The 21156-nt window shown below is 32.1% G+C and overlaps 1 protein-coding gene across 5 annotated transcripts in view; it reads left to right on the top strand.

Moving 5' to 3' along the window:
• The window catches only part of LOC122627065 (tetraspanin-1), a 28735-nt gene extending 7869 nt beyond the window's left edge, over positions 1-20866 (top strand). For 2 of the 5 annotated variants that reach the window (XM_043807835.1, XM_043807834.1), the window contains exons 2-9: positions 7294-7380; positions 8855-8953; positions 16946-17074; positions 17182-17256; positions 17538-17645; positions 17725-17889; positions 17983-18124; positions 18258-18951. In XM_043807835.1, the coding sequence (XP_043663770.1) occupies positions 7321-7380; positions 8855-8953; positions 16946-17074; positions 17182-17256; positions 17538-17645; positions 17725-17889; positions 17983-18124; positions 18258-18292 (813 nt within the window). In that variant the 5' untranslated portion in view covers positions 7294-7320 and the 3' untranslated portion in view covers positions 18293-18951. Of the gene's footprint in view, positions 1-7293; positions 7381-8854; positions 8954-16945; positions 17075-17181; positions 17257-17537; positions 17646-17724; positions 17890-17982; positions 18125-18257; positions 18952-19210 lie in introns of those variants that run through there. The other 3 variants (XM_043807836.1, XM_043807833.1, XM_043807837.1) reach the window with 3 other exon arrangements.
• Positions 20867-21156: the final 290 nt, after the last annotated feature.

Raw genomic sequence — 21156 nt, 5'->3', positions numbered from 1 at the left:
TTCTTTAGATCCTCTAGATCTTTTATTTTATCTTTTTCTTTCTTTCTTTCTTTCTTTCTTTCTTTCTTTCTTTCTTTCCTTCCCTTTTTCTTTTCTTTTTTCTTCTTTTTTCTATCTTTATCCTTTATCCAGGTAAATTCTAACCACGTACATACGTATGCGAGCGAATAATAATCGAAAGTTCTTTGCTATAAGGCCATAGACGGTCTCTTATTTGTAAATAAAAAGATTCTCCGAGCTGATATGTGAATAAGAAATCATCGAACGTATACACACGCATATATGGACTTTCGCAGACATATAAAACGTCCTTTTTATTCGATGTTAAAGTCTGTTGACTCTAGACATGTATCGCTAGATTTCTTTGAGGAAACAGTGCCGAGTTGTGTAACAAATTAGTAGGTAATATGTTTTTCGACACGGTTTCACGGGCAGAACCACCTGCAACAACGGTATACTCTATACGTTAAAGATATACGCGATCGTAACGGTGACGCATAAGGCTTAGGACATATCAATAAGTTTTTATAATTATACAACGGTACTTTCAAAGAGTATAAAGTATATACGATTATTAAAATATGTGTACATGTATATATATATATGTGTGTGTAATATATATCATATATTACATATCAAACTTTGGTATATAATGTGTTTCAGACTTTGATGTATATCAAATATCAAACTTTGGTATATTCTACATCAAATGTCGGTACATATCATATACACATATCTTGTTATTGCTTTTCGTATTTCCATAAAAATAATCACCGTTATTAAATATATATATATATATATATATATATATATATATATATATATATATAGGTATATGAAGATATTAAAATATGAGATTTATATAGTGAGGATAATAACAGGTTGATTATTAATATTCTCGTGATAAGTATCGTATTATAGATTGACATATTGCTATAAATATCTTTGATTATGCTAATATAGGTTTCATCAACGCGATTACAATGTAATAGAATATTTTTGAAATGAAACACTTCTTATCTTATCTTTTTACAACAATGATAAACAATAACACGAATATGCGTCATGTCGTATTTTTAATATGTTGCTATTAACCTGGGGTGCCTATAGATCTCGGAGACGATGTTCATTCAAAACTTACACGTGAACGAACGCACGTGTATTATTACGTAACGTACGACGAGACCATTGGCTGGTTAAAGACCGAGGACGTTGTACCTTCATTGAGTTTGCTTGTTGCTTGCAATCCATATACATGTATATTTATGTAGAGATATACATACATATGTGTATATACATACTGACTATAATACGATTACTAAAAGAATTGTAAATACTTGGAATCATTTTCACAACAGATTTTAAAAGATTTAATAAATGATAGGACAATGCAAATATTATAAAATATTGTCTGATATTTAACGATTCTTTTTTACTTTATTTTATTTTATTTTATTTTATTTTGTTTGGTTTGTTTTATTCTTTCTTTTTGTAACAATAAGAATAGGATAAAATTCGATTATTTGAATAAAAGTTAGAAAGATTTTTTCCCCCCGTTTACATCGAGAACACACAAGAAGCTCTACGGTCTTTAATCAAAATCAAAAAAGTTCTTTTGATCGTGTTGCGAGAGACGCTTCTACCAAAAAGGGTTCAACATCAAAGGCGTCAGGTTCATCCGAGAAGGGTCAACGTTCGATCCCTCAAAGTTACTAAATTCTCGTCAGGGGAAACCCTATCATTTGCGACGTCCCTTCTTCGAATTTCTTTTTTTTTCTCTTCTCTTTTTCTCTCTCTTTTATTTCTTTGTCTTTTCACTTCGCCTACGTGTAAGCCAGTATTTTATTTTATTTTATTCTTTTTTATTTCTTTTTTTCTTCATTTTGAAGAAGAAATTCTCGATTAGTTTAATGTAAAACTGGTGTAAGTCTATTTTTTGCCTATTTCGTTTAACATCATATCTCGAAAGTTTAACTTTCATTCTGTTTTGTACAGGTATGGTCTAAGGCTAGTTTTATTAGTTTTTCGCTAGATAGTTTTCGACAAGTATTCCTCGAAAAGTTTTATGGAAAAGTTGTGTAAGTTTAAAACAAGATATGATATTAGAGTGAAAACGACACTACTATTTTAATACTTATTTATACTTAATATTTATTCAGTAAACATTTATTTTTATTAATTAATTGTACTTTATAAAATAAATGGTTAATAAGTAACCGTTTATTTAAAATACTAATTAAATATTTAAAATTACTTATCCAATAAATAACAGCCTTATTTAAAGGTATAACTTTAAAGTAGGTTACATAGTAGGTATGTAGCATTTTTCGATAATATTGCATTTTACAAAACTTTTATTTCATTCCTTTCATTATTCAATAATCAACTTTTTTTTGAATTACATAACTTTTCAATTAAACGGGTTATACGTATGTAGATGTGATCGAAGAAATTGGAAATTTTTCAACTTGAGTTTTACATTCTCTTTTTATGCCGTCCTAATTAAAGTTGACCCACTGGATGAGATGTAGGTACTCTTAACTATTAGAGTCACGTAATGACACGGATGAACGATTGGTTTCCGCCACATTGGTGAAATCCGGAAAGGAACAACAGGATATGAAATATTTAGTATCTGATCTTTTTTCTTTTCCTTTTTTTTTCATTATTTGATTTTTTTTCGCAAATTACAACGAAAGAAAAATAATGTAAAATATTTATCATATCGATACGTTGGTTTATTAATTTTTGTTATTATATACATCTCTGTTTGTTGAAAGCAGCTCAAGCAGCTCAATTTGATCAGATTCTAATAGGGGAAAAAAAAATCATGTAAAATTGGTACACTTGATACAGTTGATCTAAAAGTAATAGATGCGATCAATCGTATATAAAAAATATGAATAGTACCGTTCAGTAATCAATGAAAATAAGTCTACTACTTACTATTTCAATCACGAAAGAAGATCTTCGTTTTGGGTGTTTAAGTAAGGGAACAGCTGGAATTATTTTCTTTTGTGAATGATGTGGACTATTTTGAGAAATTTCTAAACTTTCGAAAGAATTTTTTCTCGATTTAATCCAGCAGTCTATCTGACATTCTAATTTATTAAGATTAATTATATAAATTATTGTGATATTTTTAAATAAAATAACGAATATGTATCTGTTGTTAGGAGCGATCTCCGATTATTTTGAGAAATTGTTGAAATTCGAATGCAAGATCTTCGATATATCATATTTGTTCATTATCAATATATTCGATATGCTGCATCTTCTATTACTTATCGAAATATGGTGGGTGAATGTGTCGTGATCGTATAACTTTCATAGCCAGGCTTTCATATAACTTTCACTTTTACAAAGTGGCTATACATATATGTACGTCACGTTAAAAGGATAAATGTTAAAAGTAGACGGAACTTCTCCAACGAGAGTAAAATTATATAGTTATTTATTCGTTATATATATATAACGCGCGCGCGCGTGTGTGTACATAATATATGTATACATATATATAACGCGCACTTTATATATATATATATATATATATATATATATATATTAGTTTGATTTTCTTCCTGACTAGTGGTATCCAGCAATCAAGATCAATGAAAAACGAACGAGGAAGGGGAGATGAAACTAGCTAAATCGACCCGGTGACCCCAACTCCCGTCCGGCGGCCGGCATCGTCCGGTGATCTGATTTTCAATGCACCGCTGACTCTTTTTATTTGGTCCAGGAATACGTTATCTGCGTATAGATTGTATATATGTATAGACTATTTGGAGTTGAAAAGATAGAGGAGAATCGGTCGAGGGTTGTCGGTATTGACTTTTTCAACGTTCGACGATTAGGTCCAACTGATCGAAAGGTTCAACGAAGCGTTAGATAAAACTTTAGAGAAAGAGAGAAAGAAAGGGAGAGGGAGAGAGCTAGAGAGAGAGAGTGAGAAAGAGAGAAAAAGAGAGAGAGAGAGAGAGAGAGATTCGGCTCACGTGAGATTGGTTCGATCGAACCCCACGATCCGTTGTCGAACGGAACGGGTTCCCGAAACGGGTCGCGTTTGCTCGGTTAACGATCGTGGCCTGACTGCTTCGAGAACGGAGTAGAATATTTCAGATAGTCAGCCGGTAGTAGTCCGTGTCGACTCTCTGCTCTTGCTGCTGCTGCTGTTGCGGCTGCTGCAGGGATGTCGGAGTAGAGCCAGATGGATTCTTGGTAGAGTAATGAGAACCGTGAGCTGGATATCCGATACTAGGTCGTCCAATCGAGGTTTTCCTGCGGCTCTTCTTTGCCTTGCATTTCTTCCTTTCTCTCTCTCTCTCTCTCCCCCCCCCCTATCTTTCTCTATTCTACCTATTCTCTTTCTCTCTCTCTCTCTCTCTCTCTCTCTCTCTCTCTCTCTCTCTCTCTCTTTTGGTTTCATTACTAGATGCGCTTTTAACGTAACATACCTCGGAACTTAGGTCCTATCGGTTCTCTCGTTGAATCATTTAATGAACGTCTAGAAAGTGTACTCATATATCTTTTCTGGATCGCCCGTAATATAAATCCACTTGGTAAATTCATTTTACGATTCTAACTGGATATTACTTGGACACCTGTCTGTCCTTCAACATCGAAATCGTTTTCTACGTTCGTTGCAATCGAATTAGTAGGAATATAAAATATCTTATGAAAGTAAATTGCTCGGGGAGAATAGACCAAAGGAGAATCGTGAATTATCTAGGAGCTCGGTGAAATCCGCGAGATCATGGATATCGTGGCGTTAAATCATTTTCTATTTCTTTCTTTCTTTCTTTCTTTCTTTCTTTCTTTTTTTTCTTCTTCATTTTCTTTTTCGACAGATAAAGAGAAAGGGATTTAAATCAATGACTTCTTTCAATTGACCACACGCATACTTTCTTTTTACATTTTTATCCTTTTATTTTTTTTATCTTCGTGCATATACCCCTCGTATGTGAAATTACGTTCGATAACTTGTATAAAACTTCATATTTCTTTAAAGCGTACGAACAGGTTCGAATCAAAAGTCGTGTAGTAACTTATTGCGTAAACTTTGTTGAAAGTTGCCAAACGTGTTGCAGGGTGACGTTTCGATGCCGCATTTAAAAACGTTATTGCAGATCATATCCCAATTTATAACGTTAACGTATCTTATAGTAACTTATCCTAGTCTTTTGATATTTGCAACGTTCTCGAAAAAAGATTGAAAATGTTCGTGTTACCTTTTTAATCGCTTCATCAAAATCGATATAATTATATCGATAGTATTTTCTACCTAGAACATTCTTTCTTCGTAGAACTTCTCTTTCGTAGATTAAACGACGCAATTTATACTCTCGTATTTAACAATCGTTAGTACGAACGTGTCAGATTGATAATCACTTAATAATGGAAATGAAAAAAATGACGTCATGAGATTGCAAATTGAATGCAATTATCAACAGCGAAACGAATGATTTTAATTTCAATATATCTCTTCCATCATAGAAGAGATAATATAACAGCAATAGTCATCGACGCTTCTTAGACTAAGTTTATTACAGGAAACTTATGTCAGATATTCAAGGTCTCAACGTAGCAGCATGCTAAGGCATGCTGTTCGTGCTTTTACGGTGTTCTTATACTCATTTGTATTATCCGATTACTATTAACAACGTCACCCTCGCGTACTATTACGTACTTTGGAAATCAATATTTGATTACATTATTGTTTTATCCATTGTGTATCTATGTGTATTCTTATTTCCGTAACTTTTATAATTATTGCTCATCTATTGTCGATACGTTTGATAATTTACTAGCGTTATTATTACTTCAATACACGTTTATGTTATAATAACGCAATAATTTGTAATATTATGTTATTTATTATTTTTTATTAATTTATTATGGATAATATTATAATTATAAATTATGAAATAATTATCGCACTGTTTATATATAATATAATATAAATAATATTTATGCATAATATTATGATTATATATATATATATATATAATATAATACATAATATTATCTGTAAATGATTTATCTATTATACATAACAATGATTCATATATATTAAATACGTTTAAACGAGTAAGATGATCAGCTTTGTCTTTCATACAAGATCTTAATCTTCTAGAAATATTTCCCATGATCTAATCATAGATATTTAGCAAATATTTCTCAATGAACTATTGTCTTCGTCTCAGAACGAAAAATAACATCTCACAAGGTACAAAGATAATTTTCGTTCTCTCTTTATATATATATATATATATAGATGCTTTTATAAACACGTTATTATACTTATTCGAGAAACAACGTCTTCTTTGAAAACCATTGCTAGCAGACAGCCTTCATCAATTTGACCAATTTATTCTTCTTTGTCTCTCGCGCCCATTCTGCATGGAAATCAGAAGTAGAGCTAATTCGCTAATAAATACGTCGACATTTTTTGCACGTTGACGACCAACACCGATATACGTCCAAATATTATAAAAATATTTGCACAATAAATATAAAATTTGTTCACATCAAGAAATCGTATAAAAAAAAAAATCGTATTTATATTTTTAATGTATTATGAAAGAAAATAAAGTTTAACGAGATTGTTTGAGAAAGATGACAGATACTTTATCGTAAAAACAAATTGGAAAATTTTTAATTTATATCACAAATTTCGTTTTTTCTCTTTTTTTTTTTGTTTTTGCTCTTTTTTCTTTGGTTAATTCGATGAAAAACTTTGGTACGATTTCTTATATATTTTTACGAGTTTTGATAATTTTCACTTGTTCAATGAAATAAAGACTGTCAAGTGTGTATTTATTCTTATCGTTATTATATATCAACGAACACTTTTTATATTTACAATGTAATTGTTCGTCCAGGTTTGCTTCGTAATCTTTATAAATATATAAGTGAAATTAAAAAAAAAAGTGTGAGAGAGAGAGAGAGAAAGAGAAAACGTGGGTGTGTAATTTATTAGGTTACTACGTTCTATCCGCTTCGAGAACGCAATAAATAAGTGGCACTTGGATGAAAGCCAAGTTTTCGATAGGCGTTCGTCAGGTGCACCTTTTTTATTATAAATATATAAATATATATATATATATATATATATATATATATATATTTACACAAAAATAAGATTTTAAGGAAAAAATGCTTGTTCAAGTCACTATCTTAAAAAAAAGAATCTCAATCTATAGCACTTTTAAAAAGACACGTTTCTCCTCGTAATTGATTAGTTTGTATAAAAAGATTTGATATATACATATATTTTTTTTCTTTTTACAGACAAAGTTCTAGAAAACCAAATCAAAAATGGGTTGCGCCTCGCAGTGTGCCAAGTACTTTCTGTGCTTCTTCAACTTCGTATTTTTCGTGAGTATCGCTTCGTTTTCTTTTCTTCTTTTTTTCTCTTCTTTTTTGCACGAAATGCTCGAAATTTATTGCAAAAAGTTTATTTAATCGACTGTTGGAAAACCATCGTTTATCGTTTAAAAAGAAAAAAAAAAGAAAGAAAACGATAAACTTGTACGACTTGTTTGCAACTTTGAGGGAAAAAAAATGTTCCTAATATTTTCTATTCCATTTGGTTTGAGTTTATCGAAACGAAAGTTCTAATTAAAATAGAAAGAGGAAAAGCTTATTTCCACCAGAAAGGGAGAAGAAAACTTTTCATTTTCCTTTTAAAATTCCTTTTCTGCGAGAAAACTTTGACGGGGATTGATTCTTCTTTCGTATTACTCGTTCCTCTTCCCTTAGAAAATGAGAAGAAACGTCGTCGTGAACAATCGGTAATTTTAACGGTTTCTCTGTCGATCCTCGACGATAAGAAAAAAGGTACATTTCGCGTAGTTTTCATCCTTCTTGCGGAATAATACGGAAGGAACATATGTCAAACGTCGAGACAAACCCGTCGACGGATATAAAGTATATATCTACAGATATACTTAGAGTATCTTATGTAGAAAAGATGGTAACGATTGATCGATGATAAATCGTGTCTACGAAGAAAGAAAATCGTTTATAGGAAAATGGTAAAATGGTTTTAACCCTCTGTAATTCAATATTTGATGCGGGTTTAGACAAAAAATTATATATATATATATAATGAAGCAGTTATACTATTGATTTAAATAAAGAACAAGTTATATTATTATTTATATTAGTACAAGTATATATTATAATAGTATATAGAGAATTTGATACATTAATATATATAAATAATACAATAAAAAAATATATATATAATATTACTGGTATAGTAGTACAATTAATATAATAGTATATTATATTATACATTAATTCACTAGTATCATTTTATATTAGAGAATATTATAAAATAATATATTATCATATTAATACTAATATGATATAATATATTCATTGTGTAATATAACTGATATATAAAAATTATTTAAAACTTTGCACAAAGTAATTAATTTCGTTTCGATGATAAAAAGAAATGAAATTGCAAAAATTTCAAAACTTCAAAATATATCGTTACAGTGGGTTAAATCGTTTTCCTCGGTTTCAGTTCAGCGAATAATCGACGTTTATCCTTTACATTTTTTTTTCCCCACTCCCTCGAGGAATATTATTTTTCGTAGAATTCTCAATGTGAAAATGTAGCTCGAACAATGAAAGCAAACCAATCCCATGGAGATAGATACTACCGACACGAAAGAGGGGAATCGAAACGGTCGTAAAACCGCACGCGAATTAGGAAGTCCTTTTGCTTCGTGTTATTGTAGAATATCCATAGGAATGCTCGCTTCTCCTTTTCTTCACAAGTGGCCTTGAGCTCCTCGAAGCAGAACGAAATCTTACATCGGGCATGTCTTTTATACAGGTCGCTGGCGGAGCAGCATTGACCGTTGGTATCTGGTTATTCGCCGACAGGAACTCCTTCACGAACCTCATCGCCAAACTCGACCAGTCCGATATTCTGGTAAGAAATTGAAATTTTATTTCGACGGTCTATCGCTATCGAAAGTATTTTTTCTCTTTTCCTTTCCCTTTTTCATTTTCAAAATACTCTCTCGAAGAAACTAGTTCAACGTTACATCGATTTATTTGCATCGGTAATTATCTTAGAAACTAATTAAAAAAATATTATCAATAAATATACATAAATATACATATAACTCTAATTTACTTGGTTCGGTGATTTATTAGAAAAATATGGTAAATAAATATAACACCGTTTTAATTTTAATTCGATAATAAATTAAGAGTCGTATGACGGGAATGTAAAAGAAGAGAAAAAAGATATACTAATAATAACGTTGTATAGACAACTACTACTACACTTTGGATACAAAAAATGAAATATGATTCCTCGTGGAATATGTGAATCAGATTACTCTTGATGAATCAACACTTTGTAAAAAGAAAAAAAGACAAAAAAAAAAGGAACAAAAAAGAATCTAGATGATTATTATGATACGCATTAAATAATGACGAAGAAAATGACGATTTTCATAGAAGAGATTCAAAGTGAAGATTTATACCGTACTTTCTTTAACCCGTTATTCCGGCCACCTGTTTGCGTTCATTGTTACAGTCTAGCTATATCTACCTTTCTGCCTTCGAGACTTTTGGCGAAATACCAAACCTCCGTTAAGATACTCCAAGAGAATCGATATCTGCTTGGATAAGTTAAAGCTTACACATATTATATGCGCATATGTATTTGGAAAATCGAACGATCATCGATAAGAAGATAAGGGATGAACATAACCCACAGTTTGTTCTTACGTTCGAACCATACTGCAGCAACTCTTTACGACGTTTTTCTTTAAACGTACATATTTCCGATATCTTATTAGACTTTTAAATTAGAAAGAGGAAGAAGAAGGAAAAATAAAGAAAAAAGAAATCGTAGAAACGTCAAAACGTCGCTATCGAGCAAACGTAAAATCAAGAATTCGCGACGTCCCTTCATTTTTATCTCACAAATACAACGAGTCTTGTCACGCTTCTATCATCGATTAAATCTTTATTTCCATAATATATGTACGTAGATGTACGTAACGTATCATACGTATAGTTACGTAATTTCTAATACGACAGATTTCAAATAATATGCTTACCACTTTCATGTCGATAATCGATAACGAAAAAAAAATTTTTTTAATAAATCTACGTGAACAGTTAACTTTGGATTAAAATTTCGAGTAAATCTTCGAAACGGTTTAAAATAAGTTATATATGAGCCGTTTAATGGAAAAGTGGTGTAAGTCAACAAATAAATAGAAAAAAAGTAGATTAATGAGTAACGAGGAGGGAACGTAGTGAATGTTATGTAAAATGAAGTAATATCGAAGAATATTACATATATTTTATGTAATCCCACTTTGAAGTTATATCTTAAGATAATAATATCGTTTTCACTGGAATATCATGATACCTAGTCATTTCATTCGATATACTTTTCCCTGGACGGTTCTTACTTGTCCAAAACTATCTTAGCGTGACACTAATGGAACTAAAATTATACCATTACCACAGAGAAACGGAATTAGATAGATTAAGGATTCGAGATGTCGCAGTAAATGAAGTAAACGAAGTAATCGAAACGTTGACATACATGAATTTCGCATAGAATCTTTTTTCTTTTTTCTTTTTTTCTTTTTCTTATTTCTTTTTTTAATTCGTTTAAAGAAAACGAATTTAAAGTTGGCATTTATCATTTAAAAACAAAAAAAAAAGGATAGGACAAGATGATTATATCGTAATATCTCGTGAACTTTTCATCTGTCCATTCCGTAGAATCGATAACGATGCGGGACCAAGAGAATTTCTTTTCTTGCTTTCGATCGTTCGTTGCAACATTTGCTCCGAAACGACCTTGGAACTTTCGAGGATGAAATCATGAAAAAGTAGATACATATGTACACACGTACACAATGTGATACACAACGCGATAAATGTGCATGTATCTATGTATTATATATGCCGCACGTAGTTTTGTTCGAAAGATGAGATTAACTCACTGTACCGGTGAGGGTCTGGCAAACATGAATGTAACGCAATTTGTCCGATTATCACAAGCAGTCATTCTAAGAAACCGAAGGAAAGACAGCACCTGGGTTTGTGTTGTGTTGTCTTGTCTTGTGTGCTCCTCTCGAAACGAAAAATACCGGTTCGCAAACGAGTTTCGCTATCTTACACCTTTTTGGCGTGAGAAGTAGAAGGAGGTGAAGGTGGAGGAGGAGGAGGAGGAGGAGGAGGAGGAAAAGAAGGAAAAGAAAGAAGAGGAAGAGAGTGTTTATAAAGAATCTTGAGGGATTTTTAAATCGAGAAAGTATATCAAAAGCATCTTCATAGATTTTGTTCGTTCTTTCACCAAATACGTTTCTATTATTATCTCGTAAGAAAGTCTATACTTTTCTAAGCAAGCAATAGAAGAATAGTTAAAAAATGAATCGTATAAGTAAAAGTAACGTGAAACTTTCCCTTTCAAGAATCCATATGAAGCTCTTTTAATCCGAATATGATAATAATGGAAAAATTGTAAAAGAATTTTTATTCGTTCTCCATCTTCCTCCGCTTCTTAAGTGATCGTTTCTTCAAAGTAAATTTGTCAAAATTGTCCACGTGCGTGTGTAAGAGAGATGAAAGAGAAAAGAAGAGCTTTTGAGATAGCCGGTTATCATTAATACAAAGTTCCAAGTTTGTATAGAGAGAGAAAAGTAGGTCGTTTTGTTAGCTCTTTCTTTCCACTCCTCTCCCCTTCTTAAGAAGGTTACAAGTGTTAAGGGTACAGCCAGACAGATACAGAGAAAGAGAGACGCGTGATTCATTAACGTCATTTTGTGAAACGAGCGAAAGAGTACATCTAATTAGCATATTCTGTATTAAGTCAATTTGAAGGAAAATATTAAGGTCGTATACGTGCCGAGACTCTTACCGTTACGATTTCTAGCTAACACGATACGTTAAGATGGCGTAGGGTTAGACGACAACGACGACGACGACGTTTAACGAGGTCCTTTTCTGTGCAAACTCTAGAGACAAAGAGAAAAAGAGAGAATAAAAAAAGGAACTTGCACTTATGACTGACCTAATTTTATATTGAAACAATAGCACGAGTAGTCACTTTTTTAATATTTTATGAGAATCGCAAGTCAAATATCTTGTTTTACGTATTATCTTTATAATCTTATTACGCAATATGTATCAGGTAAATGTATCAGGGGATTATCTTTTAATTATAAAGTAAAAGTAGAAATAAACGAGTATATTATAGATATAAACGAATATACTATAAGTAATAATAAATGTAGACGTACGTATAAATATTATTATATAAATATACACGAGTATATCATATATATATTCGTAGAGGCATACATTTCTAATTGATCGTCTGATCGTTTTCAATTTATAAGTGAAAGTACGAAACGAGTATCATACACACACACACATATTAATTATTTCTAATCAACTCGTTTTTATATCTTTGAATTTTAGAAAACGCTTCATAATACGCGACCTTCGTAAATACTTGCACGATTTATCTCGACTTACACTATAATACTGTTAGAGAAGTGAGAGGGTATTACACGCACGAAGTGATGACTGTAATTTAATCATTCCCGTGGTCATCTAGTATAACATCACGAGAGCAACGAGAATAATTAAAAGGCTACTACTTTTCCAACGTCGAGAAGATCCCAAGTGAACGAATAAAAAAATAACTCACGTGTATCTAATTTACTTATCTGATAAGAAAAGTGCTGCGAAGAAGAACGTATGTTTTTATACGTACGTATGTATTCTACGAATAAGAAAAAAAGAGGAAAGGAAAAAAAAATTAATTTTCGCAATACCTAACAATAAAATTGTGTTTCGTGTTATATCTTTCGTTACGGAGAAAACATCGAAGTTGTAATCTGTAAAAAGGGGATAAAAGAATGAATGTTCGAGCGGTGTTTAATCGTGTGGAATCTAATATCTAATATCCTTAGTTTAGAGATCGGAGGGTCACACGCGAATCGCCGGATATCCGTCACGCCGTGACGCGCCCAATGGCGTTTACGTCGCGTGTCTAGTTAGAATACTTTGAGAAGATTAAAAAGAAAAAAAAAAGAAGAAGAAAAGGAAGAAAGGATCTACGAAATTTCCATTTGAGATTTTAGTGATTTTAATCTATATGTGTTTTATGCTACATAAGATAAATGCTAATTGTCAGGAAGGATATATATATATATATGTATATATGTATATATGTATATATGTATATTATACGTGAGGATATATCGTGGATAGTAGAATGAATTTTTATTCGAAAAACTTATGCAAAATTATCCAAACTGAATTATCTGAACGCCGATAAATATTAATAGAAGTTGCTTGAAATTCTTTGTTGTCGTATCTATATATCTATAATTAAAAATTAATAAGGAACGATATAATGATAAAGCTAAGAATAAGGAATAATTTTCAAAGAGGGTAAACAGAATTAATTAAATGCATCGACGATAAATTTGATTTATTAGAAGTTTATTGAAACGTTGCTATACGTGAAAAATGAAAAATGAACAGAGATAAATAAAATAAATCGACGAAGAGCAGAAATAATTTTCGAGGCACGTATCAACAAAATTGACTGTGAACGTGTTGATAATAAATTCCAATAAAAATTTCTTGAAAATTCTCTGGGCGTGCACTCATAAACCTACACACATAAGACATTTCAAAGATAAAGTTAAAAATGAGAATATATATATATATATATATATATATATATATATATATATAAGTGAATAAACGAAGTAAAGAAAAATATTTTTTCTTTCCTCTCGCGTATTTTTATAAAAATGTTATTTCTCTTTTCACCCTTTGGCATAATGTGTTAAAGTGTAACCTATGTACACACACACATACATACCTGTATATATACATGGTATATACAAAATGGATGATGCACCAAGCATAATATATACGTCGCGTTTCACAAAGTAGAACGCGTCTTTGTTTCGTGCGACATTCCGTCGTTCGTACAGCACGTCGTAGAATTGGAAGAAGCGCATTATGCATCTGGGAATTGGGAGCATTGCGTTCCTGCATTAGAGTTTTTCGCATGTCTTCTTATCCGTCGTCGTAGTCGTCGTCGTCGTCGTACCGTACTGTCGTATAAACGAACTCCATTTTTATGTGTATATGTACGTATATATGTATTTTGGTATACACCCTACGTAAAGATATACACGTGTATCCATACTCATGTTTTAACTCGGTTGAATGTGTGTGTGTCAGTGTTGGAAGCATCTGCTAGCTTTTTTTTACGTAACAACTCCTCTTTCCGGTTTTCCTGAGAAGATTCGTATGTATTTACCTATATAGTATGTGTGTGTGTATATATATATATAGGGAGAGAGAGAGAGAGAAAGAGAGAGAAAAAGAAAGGGAGAAAGAGAGGGAAGGAGAAGATAACAAGAAATTGTAAAAGTCATTGTTCGTGACATCCACATTCGTGCAAAAGTTTTCCTATCGGCGGACAAAACGTTGTCATTTATGCATTAAGGAAATAATAACAGAAAAAAGGAATATAATAATAAAGAAAAAAGGAAATATGGTGTTTAACGAAAACGCGAATGATGTACCGACTAAGTACGTTAAACCGAGTTCATAATTGAACGATCGTTTCCCAGGTCAAAGGTTAATTGGACATTCGGTTGAAAATGAACTTTATCAACGGAATACCGAGAGATCACGTAGAGTTAGCTCCATCGAGAGAGTTTATTCGCAACACGAACGACACAACGGGTGGGATGTGGATGGGTGAATAAAAATGGTGACTAAAAGAGACGACGAGCGAGAGAGAGTCCTCGTAATTATCGGTACTTCGAAGTTGATGAGATGATTGGTTGTCACATTAAAACGATGCGTGGGAGGATCAGAGTGCCCCTGCACCGGGGATCGCAACATAGATACACCGGGGCCAAAGCCCTCCATCGAGCTTTTATTTTCTTTTTTTTTTTTTTTATTTACTTATTTATTTATTTATTTATTAAATCCGCGACAATGCTGCTTTCGATATTTGGCTTGGTTGCACCTTCCAACGTGTTCTGTTTTTTTTTTTTTATTTTTATTTTTATTTTTAGATACATTTGTAAAGAAGTAATAGAATACTTTCAACGTGTTTAGACGATACGTGTAAATAGATCCAGATTCTCGTAACTAATCTAAATAAAAAGTTTTGCGTAAGATGGTCTACTTGTTTAAACCAGACGTCAGTGTGTGAAGATTCGTTCTAATGCAATTAAAAGTGGCGTATAATGAAAGCACTTAATCGCACGTTCCATTTTAAAGAACGATGTTCCCCGTTCAAGCGCGTTTTCTTTTATACGCGGTGTTAAGATGCATTTTCAATGTGACGTATTGCGTATGTATATATGTATGTAGATATATACGTACATAGGTAAATATGTATGTACCTACATATGTACTTAAGTAGAAAGTGCCGATGTGAATTTTTGTACCTTTTTTGCCATTCGTAGAGTCGAAAGATACTCTGGTAAAGTGTTTTCCTTTGAAAAGAACGTGTCGTTAGTACTCAACGCATTGCGACGAGGACTCATGTCATCCAAAATAGATGCCTACATGCACATACATAGGTATACATATGTTACGTCATATTCTTGACGCTACGTAGCAATCACGTCTCCGTCTCACCTTCATTATCGCCGAGAGAGATGCATCCCGGGGTGCACCTATTCATCGTGTACGCGTAATTAGAAAAGCGTTGACGAGATTAGACTATACTTCCGTGCTCCTCTTCATTCTTTCTTTTTTTTTTTTTTTTTTTTTACTCTTTTGCAATAGCCATGTCACGGCACGTGATTATGAAACTTCGTTCATCCCCGTGTTTCATTTGGAAGGATAAGGATGATGGATTGAAGAAAAAATATATTTCATTTCATTTTTTTTTGCGTACAATAATAGACTTATCGATAAATTCGACCTAAACATAATTCCAATTTAATCGTAGTTGGTTGCAAAATCACGTTGAAAACGAATTTAATGCAGACTCGGTTGATCCTTTCACTCGGTGTCCTGAATAATGTAGTATCGCGATAACGGATAATTTCAAATATTGACACCTTTTTTCGGTGCTCATTTCAATGTTAAATGTTCTCCGACATTTAACCCAAAAATTCTCCGACAGATGTTCGACATTTTCTTTTTTGTTTAGGACAATTATACGAGGCAACGAAGTTGATAAATATATAGCTAAAGAGAAGAAGGCTCCTCTTATACGTCGTTGTCTCGTCGCTGCTGGAATATGTAAATTTTATAGATACCCTTGAAGAAATAACGGCGAGGTATGCTATTACTTATTTGCTACTCCTACTGCTGCTGTTGCTGTTGCTGTTGCTGCTGATGCCCCATTATATGGAATAGATGAAAAAAATTATTCGCAAGCTACGCAGACAGATTCCTGAGAGTAAATTTGTTATACCGAGCAACCGAAGGAGTGTGAGCCCAAGATACAATATTTAACGTTCACATGCTGTTGGATGAAATGTGTCTTATATATCGTTCGCATAAAGGAGGGACTATGTCGTCTATGTCTGCTGTTGCTGCTGCTGCTTCGTGAAACTCGATAGGGATCACATATGACAGGGACAGTTCGTACATAGCGACCTTATAAGTGTTCTCTAAGTGCCATTTGTGAAACCATTATGTCATCCTCTCTTACATATACATCAAGTACGCTGTCGTAATGACGACAATACTTTATTCGTAAATGTTTTGCAATAAGAAAAAGGAAAATTGATAAAATATATTTGGAACTTACAAAAAAATATCGTTCAATGATTTTGGATAGACTCGAATACGGGAAGATATTACTACATACGTATTATATTTGTTATTAATCAAATCGTATCGGTGGATCGAGATAAAAGAACGATTTATTTTTTTGTTACAGACCAAAACGGATACCGATGTCATAAAAATGATGTCTTACATCCTGATCATTGCCGGTGCCCTCACGTTCATCGTTAGCTTTTTGGGATATTGCGGAGCAATGTTCGAATCTAGATGTCTCCTCTGTGTCGTAAGTCCGTAATGCATAATTCGATTGAAATAATACGTATTATATTCTATATTTAGATAATTCGTTGAGATGCCGATAATAAGAGAAATATCTTTCTCTGATTGCAGTACGGCGTCCTTCTTTTATTGGTTTTGGTTCTGGAATGTGTGGTGGTTGGCCTTGCGTTTGGACTAAAAGGAGACGTGCGTATATATATATATGGAAAACTTCCACGATAGAAAACAGTTATATTTGCTTAAAGCGATTCCGATGTTGGACAGTTTGTAGAGTCGTGAAAGTTCTTTGAAGAGATGTGCTCTCTATTTTGAATATCGTTCTCTTTAAAATTCATTGAATCGATGAAATTTAAAAAATGTTAAAAATTATTGAACATTATTGTTTATTTTATACGATAGAATAGTTTATCGCAATGATAATGTATGTAGCGACGATTATTAACGTCGAGATATAACGCAATGTATAGGCGGAAAAGGGTACACAAAGCTTCCTGAAGTCAACGATCAAGTATTACGCAGCTAGCGTGGACCAGACCGAAACCGTGACAGTCGCATGGGATGGCATTATGACCCAGGTATTTGTTTTCTCATTTAGATCGCAAAGTGGAATGATTATCGTCCAAAACGAATATTATTTATTCGATCGTTTTGCAGCTCCATTGTTGCGGTGTTGAAAGTTATTTGGATTTTCACGAAAGCACAAATTGGACGAAGACCAACAAAGTGGTCCCGGAATCTTGTTGCATAAAAGAGAACGGCGAGCTGAAAGATCGCTCGTGTCCTCTCAATCCTACGTCATCGAACTCTTATTATCAAACGGTAAACGGAATAACACCGCATTGAATAAATGTTGACAATTAGATTTTATCTGTATGACGAGTAAATGCAAGAAAAGAAATATCGTTCTTTCAGGGTTGTTACAAAGCGATAATAACCGCGGTAGAAGAAAACGCCGCAATAGTTATAGGAGTTGCAGCTGGTTTAGCCTTGGTCGAAATCCTGGTTATTATATTGGCCCTATACCTGGCATGTATCTACTGGCGTCCGCAACATGGTAGGCTCGATGTTTAACTTCAATTTTTAATCGTTAGTATTAACGAACTTGATGTTCGTTGAACGACATCGGCCATGCGGAAGTGCAGTTCTATCGATTGCCGGTAAAACGTGATCACTTTAACGCTTTGCAGTTTATCGATGCGTAGAACCGTCTGGCAAGGAGTAACTTCGGCAGCAGAACGTTAAGCTTTCCTTTTTCCTTTGAGGAGCTCATGATTGCCTCCTGTGTATATACATGGCTTTTGTTTCCCATGCGGTGGTAATACAATTCTACCATCGACTACCATCGTGTTACATCTTGCACCGCTGTGTTGCAATGTGCATCGAATATATTTAATGCAACGAAAATTCTCCGATGATCGCATGACGAGATGTATATTTGCTACATTGGTTATTTCAATGTGGGAGAATATTGAATATGATATATTTCTATCATTATATCTGTATGCCAAATTAATCGCGCGACTTTCTCCATAAAAATCGTTTATGCATTCTCTATGGAATATCCATAAATGATTTCAATATTTTTACACGAGTAAAAATCTCTCTCTCTTTCTCTTTTTCTCTCTCTCTCTCTCTTTCTCTCTCTCTCTCTCTCTATTATAAACGATAGGCAATATACTCCATACAGTTACTACTCCATTCTATACGTGATATTATTCGTCGAGAGACTTTTGTGAATTAAAAAACAATTTATACAAATTTTTTCTATAACTCCTTTTCAAGAACATTAGATGCTTTGAGCGCCAATGTAGAGAACCTAAGTATTACGCGATTATTTTATATGTATTTTTTTAAATAAATAATATACTTTTATATATAAAATGTCAAAGAGAAATAATCTTAAATTGATACGTGACCATCCATTTTTGCATGAACCACTTTTACAATAAAAAAAGCATTGCAACGATATTCCTTAAATATATTTTTATGATACACGTGGGTATAATATGATTAATAAATTGATGCCGCTATGTTATTATGTTGTGCATCATAAATTAACAGTTAACAAAATTGCTCTGTGATTTTATATATAGAGTTTAATGCGGTAGTAAACATTTACAGAAAACAAACATTCTTTTAGCTTGCGTAGATGTATCATCAAGACAAGCCTGGTGAGAGAAGTGGTGAGATGGGGATGTGATGGTTTGGTGAAATTTGGTTTCAAGTAAGAAGTGGTGAAGATATTGATTAAACAATTGACTTCTTTCCATGCCTCTTCTCTAAACAATGCCGAATCTGTTGCCAATTTTCTAATTCTTACATCATTTTTCTATGTATATTTTTCTTAAGGCATGATATAGCTTTGCTTCATATCTTTGCATGATCATGCTATAATCAACTATACCAAAGTGGTGATAGAGGCCTGATTGCATTGAGAAAATAATTAGACGAATGACTATTTCCTTTCATGTGCTTAGTCACATTTAATGTTAATTATGCCAATTAAGAAATCATGCAATCATGCCTTCGGTTTCAGTTATGGTTCAAATGTAATTTAGTGTTTTTCATTTGATATGTATTTGATATTTCTTAGCACAAATTACCAACTAACTACGTATGTATAATATCTAATTAAATAATTTTTATAATAGATAATTATTGCAAAGAAAATAACATTTCATTAATTGTGCATATGTTTAGATATTCACAATATAGTTTATATATTTTATTATTCACGATCTTTCTTTTCAAAGTAAAATATCGTTTTTTATCAGAGATTATGCTTAAATATAGCGAATACATATAAATGCTAAACGACGTATTAAATACAATATAGAGGATACATGAAAAAGAAATATGTACATATATATTCTTTTTGAAATTATTATTATTATAGTAGGTGATAGTTTTAATTGTATTAAGAAAATAACAAAAGTTACTGCCTATTTTTCTATCTATTAAAATGTTACATGATAATTCAACCAAAGTGATCAATTTCAGCCGTTCAGATATATCTATTTCAAAAATGAATATAGTCTACACTTTTTGTATTGATAATTTGTGCTAGTATATCCGTATTATTTTAACCATATTATATAAATTATATGTATGTATACTATAAAAAGCTATAAATACATAAAGGGATCAGTAGAAAAAAAAGGAATCATAAATTAAATTATTAAGACAAATGCACGCTTCGATTTGTAATAATCTAACAAAAATTTGTGTGAATTTACATAAATATTATAATTAATTATAATTCAGTTTTCTGTTATATTCATGATTTCAATGGCATATTAATGTATTTTATGAAATGGGTATACGTACATAAAATTATGATACTAAGTCAACATAAATCTTTCAAAAAATGCACTTTCTACATACTAATAATAGTTCATACCGCACACTCTAAGCATTTTCGTTTCCAGTGTTAACTTGTTGGTGCTGCTGCTGACGAGGCATTAAGGGCATGGAACTGTTGAGTAGTGCCTCCTAGCATACGCACGTTGAGCCATTAGAAGTCCTGTGCCTTGCTTGCTTGAAACGTTAGGTGCTAGCCAGATTTAGGCTAGTCTAAACGTCGGCTGACAGAAATGAATCCTGATTGTAGAATGACCACAGATATTTGTCAAATCATACTTAACAGTGATGTAGGAAGTTGATTATAATATATTCGTTTTTTAAAGTTTTTTTTTTTTCATAATGCAAAAAAAAGAAGTAAAACATCAAATGTTAGATTTTATAAATTCTAGTAAATTTGTTTCAGAGATCAATTGTGAAGTATAAAATATTATATTATTTCTAAAAATACTACAGATTTATAAAAATCAATGTGTATGTATATATATATATATACATATATATACATATATTTTTCTTTTTTATTGAAAAACTCCTATATTACTGTATATTATTATCATTTTATGATATGTTGTTAATTGTTTAATAATTATTAGTATACAAACATTTAAAATCATTTATCAAGAAATATAATATAATAATGCGATCATAGCAATATACTTTTAATTCTGTATTCTATTTGTGCTATTGATATATCAGTATGCACACATATTTAAAGATATACAA

This window comes from Vespula pensylvanica, chromosome 2 (assembly GCF_014466175.1).
Source record: "Vespula pensylvanica isolate Volc-1 chromosome 2, ASM1446617v1, whole genome shotgun sequence".
Classification (NCBI taxonomy): Eukaryota; Metazoa; Arthropoda; class Insecta; order Hymenoptera; family Vespidae; genus Vespula; species Vespula pensylvanica.
Note: the sequence above shows the minus strand (reverse complement) of the source record. Positions and strands in the feature narration are given on the sequence as shown.